This window comes from Anarhichas minor, unplaced genomic scaffold, assembly GCF_050575085.1.
Source record: "Anarhichas minor isolate MPS153535 unplaced genomic scaffold, ASM5057508v1 ptg000155l, whole genome shotgun sequence".
Taxonomy (NCBI): Eukaryota; Metazoa; Chordata; class Actinopteri; order Perciformes; family Anarhichadidae; genus Anarhichas; species Anarhichas minor.
The window spans coordinates 2,670,323-2,687,500 of NW_027466601.1; the positions used below are offsets into that span (position 1 = coordinate 2,670,323).

Genomic DNA, 17,178 nt, shown 5'->3' on the forward strand with positions numbered 1-17,178 from the left:
AACAGAGATTAATGGCAAAGACGTGTACAGTATCACGTGCATGCACACACCAATACCCACACACACACACACACACACACACACACACGGGCGGAATGCTGCCATGGTGACAGGGGTTGTCCACTCACCGCTGTGGATGCGTAGGTGCTCCTTCAGATGGTGCTTGTATTTAAATGCTTTGCCACATTCAGTGCACTTGAATTTACGATTGCCTCCCGACTGTGTGATGTGTCTCTGTCAGACCAGGGGAGAGAGGGGGACGTTCAGCGAGATGCACCATGAAAACACAACCTTTGAACTACTGCTAATTCACGTCGCGGTGTCATTAATCAATCGAGGGGCAAAAGTTCATGTTTGTTTGTCGTGTCTGGAAGCGAGCTGCTGGAGACAACGCTTCCATGTAGGTTTGCATAATTTAGGATCACTTTGTCGGTGCGTAATCACTACCGCACGCCACTGAAACCTTCCGGCCAACCAGCGAACCAATCCAGCCTCACTGACTATTTGTGTAACATGATGCATATAAATATCAGAATATCAAACTGAAGCACAGAATACAAAGTATACAAATATAGGCAAGTATTAGTAAGTATATATCTAAGTATTTGACTACTTTCTCACTACCTGCTTTCAGACAGTCCTGCAAAATGTTGCATCAGAGTAGGATTAGTATCTAGATTGAAAAAATTAAAAATGCATTTCCACTTATACCTTACAACACTAAGAGAAGAAAAACTACTGTAACTTAAATCAAAAGACCAGAAATATACCAGAAATGGAGATTTTTCAGTTTAACCAGTGAGGGGGTTTTATCAACATCCAGCCCTCACCAGTTTGTCAGTCAGTTGTTTTTTTACCTGATCCCGTCCGCCCTTGTGGACCGTCATGTGCCGCTCCAGTTGAGCACGGTACGCGAAGCTGTAGCTGCACTCGGGGCAGTTGAAGCTCTCTTCCGTCTTCTCGTGGCGGTACTTGATGTGCTCCTTCAGGGAGCTGTAACGCTTGTAGCCTCGTGCGCAGTACGGGCAGGTGAGCAGCTGAGAGAACGAATCGGGAGTTCCTGGGTGGAAAAAAAAACACAACGGGAGGAGAGTGTTGTTAGGACATATGTGAGAGTGACGGGGAGGGGAGGGAAGAGGGGGGTTAAAACACACTCAATCAATAAGGAGGGCTCTTTGATGTTACACAAGGCCTGCCACAGTAACACTCCTCTGCTAGTTCTCCAATCACTGAGAGACCCTCCCCCACAGGTAAACAGCAGGTAACCAAATGGATAAACGCTGATTTGTGATCCATAGTAACCGCCTTCCTGTCCTTGTGGAAATAGCGTGCTCGGCTGCCGATGCGGGAACGGAATCTTTTTTTTTTTTTTTTTGCTTTTCTGCTTCTTGCCCAGCAATTGTGCGCTCGGAGCCGTTCAGAAAACACCCACGCATGTAAGGAAACATGAGCTGGGTAAACAGCAGCCGCCTGCAGAGATCCGAGCTGGGCTGACAGAGGGTCTCGGTTGCCTGGCTCCCACACAGGTGAAGCATTAATTCGTTAACAGGTGATGTATTGGTGAGGGCCTCGGGACGGGAATGCACACACATTATCGCCCAGGTAGCTGTGAGCCAAGAGCTCGCGCGGACGTGACAAATTTGCTCAGGTGTTACAGTTTCTCTTCCTCCCCTCTCCCTCCAGGGGCCCTCGCCCCCCCCCATCCCTCCTTGGTGGCAGCAGGTAAAAGGCAAAAAAGCCCGGGAGCAATAAAGGGCCCCAGTGTGCCGCACTTAACAAATAACGCCGTGTTGTAATGATGTCGGAGAGTGGCGTTAATGGGGGGGAGTTAACACCTAAAGGTGAGACGGGGGAGAAGGTAGAGCCGGGGGGGGGGGGAGTAATTACTGGGTAGGTGCAGTAATAGTGTGAGAGCTCGGTGACTGTGAGCTCTCAGGTGGATAGTGTGTGTTTCAGTGTGTGTGATTTAAGGATAATACACCTGGCTTGTGTGCACTACTAACAGGGATATGAATGACATTTAAAGTAATCAAAGGAAATGTACACAAAAATGATTTTGCTAAGAGTGTTATTATAGTTTTTTTTTTTGTTTTTTTTACATGAATGCTGTGCGGGGATGTCCCGTACCGTTCTCGTCGTGGACGCCGGCGTCGGGGGTGCCCTGGCGCTGAGGCTCGTCCTCCGGGGCCTCTGGGTAGATGACGGCCGTGTCCCCTTGCTGCAGCATCTCCTCCACCAGGGCGTCCGTGCTCCCGTCATCCTCGGCGTCCGACGCGCAATCCTCCTTCACTGCGGAGGGGACAAACACGCGCATCGATTAGAGTCTCGCCTGCGAAAAAAAAGGTATCATCGATCACCCCGTTATTTCCAGACGTACATGTTTTTCTATCGATGCGGGCAGCGCGTATGAAACCCTAACCCCTGTAATGTGATAATCCAATAATGTCCCTGTCATTATAGCTGAAATGGATCTTACAGTCCGGGCCCTTGATCATGACATGTTCGCCAGCCTGGAATGAGGCATGCGGCGCCGGGGGAGAAAAAAACCCATCCTGAATGCTGTTGTTCACAATAGGATGAGAAAACTAATTAGCATCAAAGGCCACAGGCTACTGTACGAGCATCACGCTCTTTGTAAGAACTGAATGGCAAGCCCCTTTTCATAATGTTAGGTAAGGTACTTGTTGAGACTGTGACTGATAATTAGGTGATGAATCTTGTCCTGATGTATTGCGGCGGATAGATATCACGCAGCAAGGGCCGCGTGCACATATGTTACTACACACACACACACACACACACACAGCGCGCTCTGCTCTCTGGAGAGGCTTGGCCTTCAGACTGTGCTTAATATCCCAGCAAATGAGAGTCTGCACGTGGGAGCCGAGTACGTTTTTTCCCCTCCACGTCACGTGGCTAGCTAGCCTTAACGAGCACTAATTAGCAAGCTGTAACCCGAGGACGGAGTTTAGGATGCGCGGGAAGCTTCCTTTCCCCGTTTCCGTCTCTGCTCTCCCAGAGCTTCCTGAAGTGGATACCGGAACCGAGTGCGGTGTGTCGGCGATTAAAACCGAGCACTATTCCTCTGCGGATATGTTAGCGCGCCTGTGTATCATTACAGAGGATAATAACGAGGGTGAGCCATCAGCTAAAAGCAAAGTTAGGCCACTGCGGATGCCTTTGTGGTGTTTACCGGGCAGATGTTTTTACAGATTTAAGCACACCTCCAGCGTACAGGGGATCAGAGAACTGTGTTTTGTGAACTGCGGTGTGTGTCGAAAGACGGGGGTTGGGGGGCAGCTGTGTTCTCCTCGGAGACGGGAACAGGTGTAGCGCTTCCTGACTCAACCAGTGCTCTTACATACAGCCTGCTCCGGCTTCCTCTGGTGCACCTTAACAAAGCAGCGAAACAATATCAGTGGTTTGTTGCTCGGGTTATTGAAGACCATTCGAAGAAAACTCCCGCCCTGTGAAAAAAACAAAAGGAAAAACAGAAAGTGTCTGTGTGTTGGTGAACACGTGTGTGAAGCAGAAGCTGAGCAGGTGCTGAGAATGTTCAGTTGTGGAGTTCTCATCATAAAGCTGAGGGACAGGAACAGTTCGGGGCTGCTAACCCCCTACACGTGTTTGCTACATATTTCATCTAAAATATATAGTTGGACATTTTGGAAAATATGATTGCCATTGTTTTTGAAAGGGCTTCTACATCATATTCAGAGCATTAACGTAGCAGCAAACACCGATTACCTATGTAAAGATACAGTGGAGTAAAGTGAAGTCGCTCTAGCTCTCTCTGTGTGTGTGTGTGTGTGTGTGTGTGTGTGTGTTGTAATACGAGCTTCTTTGTGCTTTGTTGTTGTTGACATAGCCGGGCAGCCCGTGCATGCTTTTAGTGCACTAGTGCGTGTGAGCGTGCACATGGCCGCCACTCTGAATGGGCTCTAACAGTTACAGCTGATAACGCCGTCTTGTGGAAGCGTGGCGCCCTACGGTTCCCTCTTCAGGTAAACACTGGTAGCTTTGTCAGCACCGGTGCTGTTAGCTGCTAGCCGCGGTAGTAAAAAATGCTTCAATTTCAAATGTAGCCCCCTTAATGAATTACCTTCATATTTTTCACACTTCTAGTTGACTAGACATTGTCAAACATTGTTACATGTGGGAAAGTGCTGATCTAACTGTGTTTAGCTTCCCTCCACTGCTCAAAGGCAGCATCCAAACACACCTCTAGGCTACTAAATGTTGAGCATGCGTGTGAAGTAGAGTCCCGGTTGGGGGTCTGCAGTGCAAAGGTATGATAAGCTGTTGTTTTCCCTTCTTGTGTGTGTGTGAGTGTGTCTCTCTCGGCTCTTTGTTGAGTACAGAGTGAGGCCAGAGAGGTTCACAGCCTCGCTGAGGCGGCTCCATGTTATCAGGCTGCTCCCCTGACATGAAACATCACACAGGCCATTTATGTGCTGACGCAGGGATGTGCACGCACCACTGCACAAGTGGAAAATCGGTTTTAAAAAAAACCCGCAACGAAAGCCCTGTGAGGCAGCGGCAGGACACTCTGTTGCAGCTCTGATGTAAAAGAAACAAAGAGAATAAGTCTTTCTTTTTCTTTCTTTATTTTACAGAGTAACCTAACTATAGTACCACTTCCAACAAAATCACCAGACCACCCACTCTCTCCTCTTCTCTTTCCCTCGCTCCTTTCTCATCACTCTCTGCCCACATCTCTGCAACGTGATACAACGGCATCCCATGTTGCATTTCCTGCCCCGGCCGACCTTTGCCCCCCACCGCTTCCTGTGGTTGTGCATGCAGGCCCCGTTTGTGGGTTCTATCTCGGATGGGAGAGACGCACCAGCGATAAGGCTTCGCGCAAACAGCTCAGAATACGCCACAGCCGTTAGTGGAGATGTTGCCCTTTATCTCCCATCAACAGGAGGGAAGTCAGAGAATACATGTGAGGTTTATACAAAATCTACAAGGACTTGCTTATCCTTGGCTTCGTGCAATCAAGTATTTGTGCTTTGTGTCTCCGCTGGACAATCTCCCCCAGCTCTCTGGATGATTCTTCCTTTCTTGTCCAGAAGGGTGGCTCAGTTTTAACATCACACGGTGACATAAGGCACACAGGAATGTAGGTGTTCCCCTGGGTTCAGAGAGGGCCCCGATGAAACAAGTCATCCAAAAAGGATTTGATTCTAAGGGACATCATATATCATCACGGCATGTCAGGAGTGAAACGGTGAGGAAAATGTAAGTGTCATTGTGCCTTGCAACTTCGCAAGGCTCTCATAGAATAGAATAATGCAGCAGAGCACGAGTGCCCGCCAAACACGCTCAACTGAGAACCAGCTGTAATCATGCTCTCCAGCTTGTCAGGTATAAAGGAGAAGCCCTCCCAGGTTTAACACTCTCTCTACCTTTCCAATCCCTCCGGAGTTACTTGGCCTGTTCTTAAGAGGAAAACAGGCTGCAGTTTACTGCACCAACACTTGGCTGCTCCAGCACTACATTATCATTTAGGAGTGAATGAGTAATGACAGTGAGCAGGGAGCCTATGATACCATGTAATCAAGAGGAATGATTCAGAACAAGAGGAAACCAGTGAGAGAGAACGGAGCAGGGAGGGGAGGGGAGATGGCAAAAGTGCTGAAAAACCACCGGTTTGGTTTTGGAGCGCGGCAGTCTCGGGAGAAGGGGTGTCAAGGTTTTTTTTTTTTATTTTTCTTTTTTTGAAGCAAGCTGGGCTATGCCGAGGAGAAGATTAGCGGGTGGCGGTCACTATTCAAGGCTGGGCCCGGAGACTTCTCTGTTCTCAGGAGTGAAACCAACAGAGGGAGGGATGACGGGAGGAGAGATGTGCGTGTTTGTTCCCCGTGTCTCGTCAGTCCGATTCAGAGTGACAAGAAAGATGCTGCTAGATGTATGATATGAGGGCTACAGACAGTGAGAAAGAGAGGTGTGTGTGTGTGTGTGTGTGTGTGTGTGTGAGGGTGTGTGTGTGTGTGAGGGTGTGTGTGGGTGTGTGTGTGTGTGTGTGTGTGGGGGGGGGGGGGGGGGGGTGTGAGGGTGTGTGTGTGCTCATGAGTGAAGGCCAAAAGAAAAATATGCCTGATCAGGCATAAGTCTGGAGCGCAGCCAGCTCACTGAGCTGTTTCAGTGTAACTCATGCTTTTGAAGTGTTTAATGTGCGCGAGCCCCGGCCAAAACCAATGACATTATTCTTCCTCCAACTTTCCCTTTAGGTACGGCTGGAGAGCAGTGACGAATACGACGGCGCAGCCCGGGGAATAGGTGGCTACACCGTGCACAGGTCTGTGGTCGTGAGCAACCGAAACCTCGCTGAAACTGAAACTGACTGAGCTGAAACTCGCTGGAGAGGAATTCAAAAAAAAAAAAAACCTCCCTTAACTGAAAGTGTTGGGTCGCTGGACATTTTCGCTACCTCGACCTCTTGCTAAATCAAACCCCTCCCCCTCCAGCTCACACATCGCTCACCCATGAACAATCCAGCCAAGATCTGCAAAAGAGAGCAACACCCTAAAATAAATATCCATGTGGCTGAATATCTAATTACATTTCATACGGAGCTGTCACAAGTGTTGCACATACAGTACTTGGCGCGGGCCCTGAACTAACAGCGTCTCTCAGACACACACACACACACACACACACACACACACACACAGATGTGCAGTATGAGGTCAGGAGAGCAGTGTGGAGGCCTTGGGCCCAGGTTGGAGCACCGACATCCTTCAGCACCTGCAATTGTTGTTTTGGAGGGGGGGGGGGGGGGGGGGGCATGTGACATCAGCCCTTCCTGTGGCTCTGATGTCACTTCCACGCGGTTCGAGGTAAAAAGAAGTTCACGGCGGCCCCCTCCAATGCCCACCAGTGCCGTAAAGCTCTCCGCCCGCTATTTTCTGTGCTTGAAGGTCTCTCCATGTGTTGGCATTGTCTCTGCTTGATATCGCGCTTCCTGCCTTAGTTGGGAACCCACCGCGTGTAGTACCTGTTTCCTCGCACTCTGCGTTTTCACAATGAGACAAAAGCCTGGCACTTGACTGTGCGCCGACGTCAGCGGGGCACTTCTTATCTTAGCGTGGCTCGCGTCAGCCGAGGTCAAAACGAGGCAGCGGCGCTCAAACAATCAATGTCGTAACAGTAAATAAAGAGGCTGCGTGACACAGTTCATTTGACACTGATGCTGTTGTCCTCTTTCAGAGACACTTTGCCAGCCAAACGGTGGCAGCACAGACAGCGAGAGGAGACACCGGGAATGTACGCATCTTAAAAAGTTATTTGTCTTTATACAGAAACAAACAGTGACTCAAGCGCTGTTCTCCCCCACTGGCGTGATTTTAAATGTGATTTTAAAACCTGAAAATAAGAGCTAGAGTTTTGCTGTGTGTGTGTGTGTGTGTGTGTGAGTGTGTGAGAGAGATAATAACAATGCATCCCGCAAGTAGGTGCGTGTGGTCTCACCTCCGTCCCAGCAGCGCTCCCTGGGGTGCTTGTCGTCCGGCGGGGTGCTGTCGCAGTCGGCCCCGTCCGCCAGGCTTCCTTCCTCCTCCGCGATGTGCAGCTTGTCCTCGTCATCCGAGTCCGAGCCGGCCTCCACCGCATTGCTGTAGTTAGTCACTGCACGGGGAGACATGGGGGACAGAGGTTAGGATGACGGGTCTATCTTTTTTTTTAAAATTAGTCTTGTAAGGCGAGCATTTAGTGTTTTCATCCTTGATAAAGATAACGGGAGGCGTGCCGTATGGGCTTCTTGATTGTGACCACTGAATGTGAAAGGCCACGAGTTGGAGAGGTTAAATATATGTACCGTCATTTAAATGTCAGAACTATCAAAGGGAATGGTTGAAGGGGGGGGTAAAGGGCTGGAAACACCAATTAAACAGACCACGGCCTAACTGCAATAAATGAGATGAAACTTTAAAGGATCCCCATGGGGGGGGAAGTGGGTTGTTAAAGCAGGAGAGAATAAAACAGCTTGGGCACTAACAGAGTGGAGGGAGGGCCGTTAAAAAACACCGCAGCTTGATGATTCGGTTGCCTCAATGAAGTAAGTACGGAACATTCGAGAAAGATGTGAATCCAGAGAAGAAAGAAAGAAGGAAACCCTTTTTATTGTCATATACACATACACAAAATTTGACTTCTGCATTTGACCCATCCCTGTATATAGGGAGCAGTGGGCTGCCAATGACAGGCGCCCGGGGAGCCGGGGGTTCAGTGTCTTGCTCAGGGACACTACGACACGTGACACTCGAGGATCGAACCGTTGACCCTGCAGTTACCAGACAACCCTCTTAAGCCAGTGAGCCACGGTCGCCCCCATGAGTGACTGACGACAAGATCCGAGAACAACAGTCCGTGTCGCACAAAAAAACAGAACATTGGCACTTGCAGACAACACATGCAGCACCAGCGTGTGAGATCATTAGATTGCAGGCTGAAGTGGTGTGTGTGTGTGTGTGTGTGTGTGTGTGTGTGTGTGTGTGTGTGTGTGTGAGTGTGAGAGAGCCTGTGTGTGGGAGTCGGTGTGACCTGGTCGGGTTGTGTTATGGGCTGAAGGAGCCAGGAGACAACAGAGACAGCAGGCCCCGCAGAGAGGGTTATTACGGGGAGTAAATCTCCCTGACCGACTGTCTGCCTCAGATGTGCGCGAGTGTGCGTGTTCCCGTGTCTTCTTTTCATTTTCCACCCGGTTCCTTCCACCTCTCAATTCCACCTGTGTTACTTCCGCCCACTCTCCTTCCATTTCTAACCCCCCCTCCTCCTCCTCCATCCCTCTGTTCCACTGAGGGAGCTACAGATCCTCTCGGAGGCCAAATCAATTCTCCAGTGAGAGCAGCCCAGTCAGCAGAGGGCCCGGGCTGCGGCACTGAAACTACCTCTCCAGCTACTTTATCTCACATCATACACAATGCGCGCACACACACGCTTGCACTCACTCGCTGAATACGCTGGCAGTACAAAGCTGAATATTTTTCTTCACTCACCCCAACCCCACCCGCCCACTTCTTTCTGAAGTGTTTTTTTTCTTCTTCTTCTTGTTGACGGGAGGAGGCGTATCTGGGAGAATCATGAGCCTCAGTTTCAATCAATGAAGATTGTTTCAGTGAGGTCTCTCCCTTTCTCTCCGCACCGCTACAGGTCACTACAACCGGTCGGCGCTCACGCAAACTCGGTAGACGTGCAGGGATCGGGGAAGGAGGAAGGAGGTGCGGGGGTAGAGGGATGAAAGGTGGTGGAGGAGGAGGAGGCGGAGGTCTGTTATTTGGTGAGTCGTTCGCAGGGTCAACACCGCTGTGCCGCAGCTGCAAAATCCTATCAGGGCTCATCAGGAGAGCTATTTCATTCTCAACTTCTTTCCTCGTCCCTCACTCCGCAATATCTTTTTTCCCCCCTTTAATATGATGGGACCGTCACCACATTGTGGTATCTCAAAAGAAATGTTCAGGGGTGACGCACATCCTTTGTAGCTGGATTGCTGTCCAGGCTAGCCAATAGAACAATTGAAGACCTGGGAGCACTCCCATTCAAATACACTGATAATTAATTGGATTCATATAGTATTGTGAGACTGCATAAACTAGTCCCCCCCCTCTCCCTTGTCTGCCTCACACCCCCTACCTCTCTCTTCTCCGCCAGAGAGACTCTGCCAGGTGATGTATTGTCCATTCAGCAGCCCGAACAGGGTGCAGCACTTCTGAAACAGAAAGGCGCTTCAGGACGAGTCTGAGAGGCTGTTTAGGGCAAGAGCCACTCAGGTGTGGAGCTGAGGTCAGCGATTGCAACGACGACACTCTCCGCCTGCGGTGTGTCGAGAGAAAAATGATCAACTACAAAGCTGGAGAGGGAGAGAATCAATGTGCTGGTGTGTGCAGAAGGGGAGGCGGCCACGGCCAAGCGGCACAATAAAAGCAGGGAGCTGCAAAGTACAGAAAGAGTGAAGGATGGGCGAGCGGTCCAGGTGGGGGAGGTGGACAGAGAGCGGTCTTCCTGTGCCAAATGGTTGGCGGTGTTGCGACAAGAATGTGTGCTCCGACAGGAGATGTAACACCTAGCACCAGCAAAGGCTGCGGTCCCTTCTGGCTGACCGGCTGAGCGTTTGGACAGCTGGCCTCATTAGCGCTAACATGCTAGAGCACAACAGGAGGACAACTCCTACGCGGCTGAGAGAGAGCACTGGTCGGTGGAGGAGGTGAAGAGCTTACTTCTAAAAGTTTGCTCTCTTCCTGAGGCTGCAGTGTGTTGAACACCTGGGAAAATAAAAGCCTGGCTTTTTGTTAACCCTTTTGCAGTGCCCTCCCACTCACAAACACTGGATGGATCTGGGTAATAGGGCAAAATCAATGCGAGGCAAACAAGCTTCAGCGTAACACGCTTGATTACAGGCCTTTACCTCGGAAGACCCAAAGCATCCAACTTATACGAGCTGTTGTGAAATGAAAGTACCGTATTTTCCGCACTATAAAGCGCACCGGATTATAAGGCGCACCTTCAATGAATGGCCTATTTTAGAACTGTTTTTATATATAGGGCGCACCGGATTATAAGGCGCATAGAATAGAATAGCGTCGTAAGCGTGTCTCTTGAAAGGTGCCATTTTGGGGTCTTTATACACACAAGTGGTGTTGGACTAGGAGTAAGCACAGTACCGGTGTTTACCGCGGTGCGGCTTTGTAGTTTACCAGTCGTACTGAAACATTTTGACAGAGCGCCGTGTACAACCAGTATGGATCAACCAATTAACCAATTGATCCATATATAAGGCGCTCCGGATTACAAGGCGCACTGTCGTTTTTTGAGAAAATGAAAGGCTTTTAAGTGCGCCTTATAGTGCGGAAAATACGGTACCTAATTTGCTCTTTTGTAGCCTGCTACAGTAGTGCCCAAGTGACTGCTCAGTTAATGACTGAAGCCAAAGCTGCTTGAATCTCTCCACCCTGACCGTCACTCATCACCCCTTTGCAGAGTTCCCAGAGTCCATTGGGAGACACAGCCAGACAGCCCATTTCAGCCACACTTCAATGTGCTGGCCCGGAGGAAAAGGGGCTGTGTTGTTATGATACCTGCCAGGCTGTATCAATTACTGGCAAAGGAATGGGTGACTGTGTGGGTTACTCCCAAAACATTACCCCATCTGAGGGGATCACCTTGGCGGACATATCGCCGTTGATCCGTCGGCGCAGGATATCAAGCGCCATATGTCCCCTTGACATGGGTTCATTTTGTAGATTTGTAATTATGTAAACTCGCTGGCACTGATTTTAGGCCCGTACTCTTTTGATCCCGGCCTGATTGATGAATAAGGAGACATTGGGAACTCAAAAATCACTGCAGAGTCGTGTTTGTACAACAGCAGATGGCTTGGTTTGTGCTTTCATACACTGGGGCGCACCAGATAGGAATGGCAGTATCTCAACCTCTGTGGGAGTGAGCTATCTCGGAGGCCCTCGAGGTGTGAGTGACTGGCTTTGGACGAGGACACAGAGCAACACATACAGCCTGTGAACAAACACATTACCGTCCGGAGTGAGCTTTATCTTGATCTATCATCTGTAAGGACATCTGTAAACCTATACGTCTTACGCGCAGGCCAACCAGAATGTGTGGGAGGTATGTCTGGAATGCTCAACCAAAACACTTCCCCCCGTCTTAAAGAGACAGATCAAAGGATGTGTGCTCTCCCTGCTGCTAATTTCAGCCAACCGACTGACATATCCTGAGGTCTGCTGTAGTCCTGGTTGTGATTAGACACATTGACTCAGCATAAGCTGCAGCCACAGTTTTTGTCTGCCCCTTGTACCTCTCTTCTGTCTCTATATTTAGCCTTGGCTTTCGCAGTCTTCCCTTTTCTTTGAGGTACGCCACTTATCTCATTCAGAGCTCAAACAACCGCAGACATCCTCGAGGACTACAGAACCCTGTCGTCACAGAGTCTGCCATTGCGGCTCTGCAATGCCATTTGTTTCTTTCTCAGGGAAGCCAACCACTACAAAAAAGAAAGAGAAAAAAACAACTCAAACCAAAGTAAAACAAAGCCGTGCCATTCAAAACCTCAAGTATGCCGTCTCAAGGTGAGGTGCCTCATTCAGCGCTGAGGTAAACGCTGCCGGTTTTGTTAAAACAACAGCCTTCCTCCCACAGAGTCAGGAAGGTCAGCTCGAGTGCCTATAACAAAACAAAAGAATTGGGGATTTTTGTTTCATGGTTGGCTTGTTCGCAGGCCGCCTCAAGACCTGCAAGCTAGGCCGTTTGCATCAGGCAAAGACTAGCTGGCTCCAGAAGTTAAGAGAGATAACTGTGCTGTCAGTTAGCCGAAGAGGGCACTAGGGGTCCCAAGAGACTGTTTCCTGAGAGTCTACCAAACACACCAGAGGAGGACAATCCCACCTAGGACTAGTCATATCCTGGACAGCTTCTCCATGGATACACAGCACAACATTCAGCTCCAAAAACTCCCCAAATGACATCCAATGACTCTTAGTCATCGTTCTAAGTTAGGCTGGGAGAAGCAAAAAGCAGAAGCGCTAGTTTAGTAAAAAAAAATAGGACCAAGGAATCCTGAGAATTAGTCACTTTTGATGCAGTTCTGGATTTGCGTGCGACCACAAAACTGCTAAATGTTCCATTGATAGATCCAGGCAGCAAATAACAACACAGGCGAGCGGTTGAGATTATTTCCGAAGCACTTCAACAACCTGTGGAGCGGAGCTCTCCATGTGAATCATTTCAGAGGTGAGCTGGCGACAATGGGCTCTTGTATCCCTAATGACGCTGATCAAGGTTTTAGCATGTGAGCTAATGGGCCTCCGCGGGTCACTCATCTCCCATCTGATGAGCACTTTCCATGATAACACTAATGCTAATGGCGGCTATTGTTCTCTTAATCCGCGTGATGACACTTCCATGTGTAAAGGAAGTCGGCGGTTGGTAATGAGCGCAAGGAAAAGCAAATAAAAAGGACTTAACTGCACCTCAGAGATTGTGGAATGCGTCTCAAAAGAGAAATAGACTAAAACGCGTCTATTATGGGCTTTGCTTGGTAGGCCACGTGGTTTCATTGTGCCGGTTAGTCCTGATGGTGCTGCTGTGCCTCAATGATACCTGGATAATAAGCAGTGTTTTCTACCAAGGGGAGGTCAAAAAGGCTGTTCTGGGTAGGAATCACAGTGGCAGGTGATGGTATTTCTCTCCGGGGCTAATGAGCACGGTGATGAGCCATACACACACACACACACACACACACACATTCTGTTGCACTGGGCGTCCTCAGAGAGTTGCTGCATCTGGCTTCTCTCGGCTCTTCTAAATAAGGCCCGTGGGCTGGTAGTGTACAGGAGGGTGGAATCACACACACACGCACACAATCCTCAGCAATGCCCCCGCCACCAAGTTTACACTTGTCGCCCCAAGCCATGTTTATGTTGGAGGTGAGACATCCCCATCAACGGCAATAACAGCGGTACACCTAAGTGAGAGTGAAGAGTGTGTGCGTTCGAGCCGTTGAAAGGCATGCTCGGCACATAGAAGGCTTTTTGGTCGCTATGGGTACATCCATCCATCAAATCTATCACAGAGGGCCATGACGAACCGTTAAGACAATTCACCTGATGCAAAAAAACTCCTAAAAGACTACAAAACTCCAACAAACACATGTGCCTAAACCCTCTGCTACCCACTTACAGTATCTCTGCACCAGCCCTCCCTCCCTCCTTTCATCCACCAGTGAAGAGGCCTGCTCCACTTCTCCAACACTCAGCAGTTCTATGGTGAGAGAATGCCCACCCATTGAACCAGTCCAGCTATGCACAGTGCAGGCAGGTGACTGAGAAAGCAGTGATGTAGTAGGTGGGTGAGCAGGGGGAGACAAAAAAAAGAGAGGAAACACCTGCTGTAGATTCTGGTAAAACCCAGAAAACCTGCAGTCGTGCTTCCTCCTGCTCTCTCTGTAAGCTCTGTTTTTATGCTTTTGTTTTTACGGTTCATCTGTCACTGTTTTCTCTCCTTTGTCTTCCTCAATGCTATCAGTTATGAGACCTACTGATTAATAACAAACTGTCACCTGAGCACTGGGCTTGATATTCACACACATGCACTGGAAATCACCTCAAACACTGAAACAAAACGGCAGCAGAAACATTCGGCCTGCACAGGAAAGCATCGGCACACGACAGTTGTTTCCCCTCGTTAGCGGCAAACCCTGTCTGATACCAGAACGGGCGACCCAACACAAACCGGGCTAATGTTACATTAGCCTCCGTCAAAACCCCGTTTCGGGAGTGTCACAAGCAAAATGAAATGTCCCTGTCAGACTCCATTCAGGCTGCAGCTACAGACTGATAATAATGGTCTTCTTCCGCTTTGATTTTGCCAGTTTGTGTCTTGTGTTTGTGACATTCTGAGCACAGGCTCTGTGAGGGTATTATTAGAGCAACTGCCAAAAGGTATTCAGCCACGTTTAAATGTAGTCCGTTACATCAGTGGCATCAAACTTCATCACGTAGCTCTCATCCTTTCTCTCCAAACCACTTCTGCAACTAATGTCAGCAATATGACCGCCCGGTGCTGTTTGAGCCCACATGTGTTGGAATCATCCACTGGCGCGTTACGGTGCTGGACAATAGGCAGACGTACTCAGGGGTGTGTGATAATCATTTGTCAAGCGGCGGGCCAAACTGTTCAAGCCTGCTCTGTGTTGTCAGACGACAGAATCCGATTTCACAGCCAGATCCAACTCTGTCATAGATACAGTGAGACGGCTCAGCGCTGCTGGGAGCCACGGCTAACACGCTACAAATGCTACCAGTCTTTCTTTAAGCCTGTTCTGCTCACTCCACAGCATGCTTTTATTTAAAATGTCATAAACACTACTCATTTATACACTGATTTCAGATTTGAGCTTTCCTCGCTGTAGCATTGTGGCCCAACAGCTGAGCCGGGCCACGTTGAGGTGTGTGTTTAAATATACGCAATGAGCAACAACGGTGTTATCCAACCTGCTTGTGTGTGGCCCAGGTCTATATTAGGTTAGTGTAGCACAGGGCTGTTGCATTTTAGGAGCAGGTGACTGGACATTCCTGCCTGTATTAGGCTTGACAGTTTACTGTGGGGGAGTACAGAGCAGGGAGGGTTACACTGGGCTACGAGGAGGGAGGGAGGGAGGGAGGCGCACAGGCAAACAATTCTCCAACTGGAAAATCTCATTAAATCCCGCTTACCTGTTAAGTATACCTTACTGCACAGATTGATCACCGGCATCTGTACATTCAGCCCAACGCATCAGAGAGGAGCTGCTAATGGTTTAAAAAGACAAAGCTGGCCTGTCACACGCGATGCTCGTCTGAACTGATGGCGGCCCCAGGGAGGGAGTGTCACAAACTGTCAGAGAGACTGAGGGAAAGGAGGGACCGCAGAGGGGGGGGGAGACGGAGGCTGGGGGAGAGGAGACATGAACGGTTTGAAACGAGGGCGAAAGAGGAAAACCAAACGGTAAAATGAAGGTATGAGACAAGAAGGAAACAAGAGGTAGAAACAAAAAGAGCGAGGGACAACAGTTGCGCTGGCGTAAAGGTCAGTCGTTGATGCCGCGGCTCTGCCTGACAGATGTCTCAGTGAGGGGACAGGCCGTAGGGCAACAGGCAGTACACACACACACACACACACACACACACACACACCCTCTCTCGTACACGCATTCACGGACTGGTGGAAGTGCAGAAATAACCCAGAAGTGCCTTTTTGTTTTATTGGTCACGTCTAATTTTTAAATCGTTGCAAGTTCCCCATTTATAGCAATCAGCGGGTCAGCACACCACGGTGAAGCCCAGGCTGAAGATCCAGGTCGACAACCTACTGTGGCTTCACTAATTCTGACACTAACGTGCAAAAGTGCAGTGAGGGCTCTTTCCTTTTTTTTTTGTTTGCTTGAAAAATCCTCCTTTTTGTGGCATTTTGACAACAGCTGACCACTCTCTGTCACAAGACAGCCGAGGGCCCGAACGTCCCGGACAACCCCTGACACACAACGCGTAATCAAACACACGGCCCCGGGGCGATTGCTCAGTTGTCACAGTGGTTTCTTGTTAGTCATGTGAAGCAGGGAGAGAAAGGGGTTAACGCCGTTAAACCTACATCCACAAAAGCTCTTTTGTCACCTCGGTCCTCCACGAACAACCCTCCCCCCCCCCCCTGCCTCCTTATGGCCTTTTCTTTCTCCCCAGGCAAAGTGGCTTTCCCCCCCATGTGATCAGGAAGGGTTAGCCCCTTCTTCCCACAACACCAGCCTCCAGGGCCACTACGGCTGAAGAGCAGTCAACCGGTACCGATCACACCATTACCCTGCTGTTAAACAACCTCGGGGGCGGACTACGGGCAGTCCCGTCGGATGGACGCCTCCGAAAATCCATCTCGCCAAACCAGGTGAGACAGAAAGGGTAGATGTGTGTATACATGGTGCAAAACCTCACCTAGAGTGTGTACAAGGGGGTCAAACTAATCTACTGAGCCCCTCTCCCAGCTCGTTGCCTCCTCCTTTTACCACGACTGCAATGACTAACGCGCAAACTATGATTTGCAGAAACAGAAATCACAGGCCGAGCAAGCGGCGCCGTCGTTAGTGCTGAGGCAGCAGGTAAGCGCTGGCCGTCACGTATTGACGTATTGACGTATTGACGGGGGCCCTCGTTTGTCCATTACGCCCAGAGGTGCTGGGAATGGCGCGTGGGCGTGTGCCTGGTTGCCACCGGCCCTCGGGAGACCATTAGTCCGCCGTGTCAGAATCCGAATGGGGAGTATCGACGGTCCAGCTGGGGCAATCGATGGGCGCAGATCTCTCACTCCCCTCTGCCATCTATGGTAATGGGCCTACAGTGAGTCAAACACAGCTGCTGTGGGACACTCTGTTATATCACCTTGCTTAGTGTATCGCAGCACTGTAAACAGGGGAAAAATGAACTGTTGCTTTTGAGAGTGAGTCAGCCAGACTCCAACGCTGACCTGATTGATTGTGCGAGAATGGTTTGGACGAACACAACTACCAGCCGAATAAAGATGTGACTTTCTCGTTTCCTCACTCTGCTCGGTCTTGTTCTGGTCCGATGCCTGGTCTCTGCTCCTCGGGGCTGAGAGATGGAGGCCCGATCGGGGTTTGTCGAACGGGCCAACAGG

The 17,178-nt window shown here is 49.7% G+C and overlaps 1 protein-coding gene across 1 annotated transcript in view; it reads right to left on the reverse strand.

The window, feature by feature from the left end:
• zeb1b (zinc finger E-box binding homeobox 1b) overlaps nt 1-17,178 on the reverse strand; it is a 48,433-nt gene that overhangs the window by 7,786 nt on the left and 23,469 nt on the right. Inside the window, exons 2-5 of the mRNA XM_076085418.1 lie at nt 7,477-7,632; nt 2,128-2,289; nt 858-1,060; nt 129-234 (exon numbers count right to left, since the gene is read on the reverse strand). Of these exons, the coding sequence (XP_075941533.1) occupies nt 129-234; nt 858-1,060; nt 2,128-2,289; nt 7,477-7,632 (627 nt within the window). The remainder of the gene's footprint in view (nt 1-128; nt 235-857; nt 1,061-2,127; nt 2,290-7,476; nt 7,633-17,178) is intronic.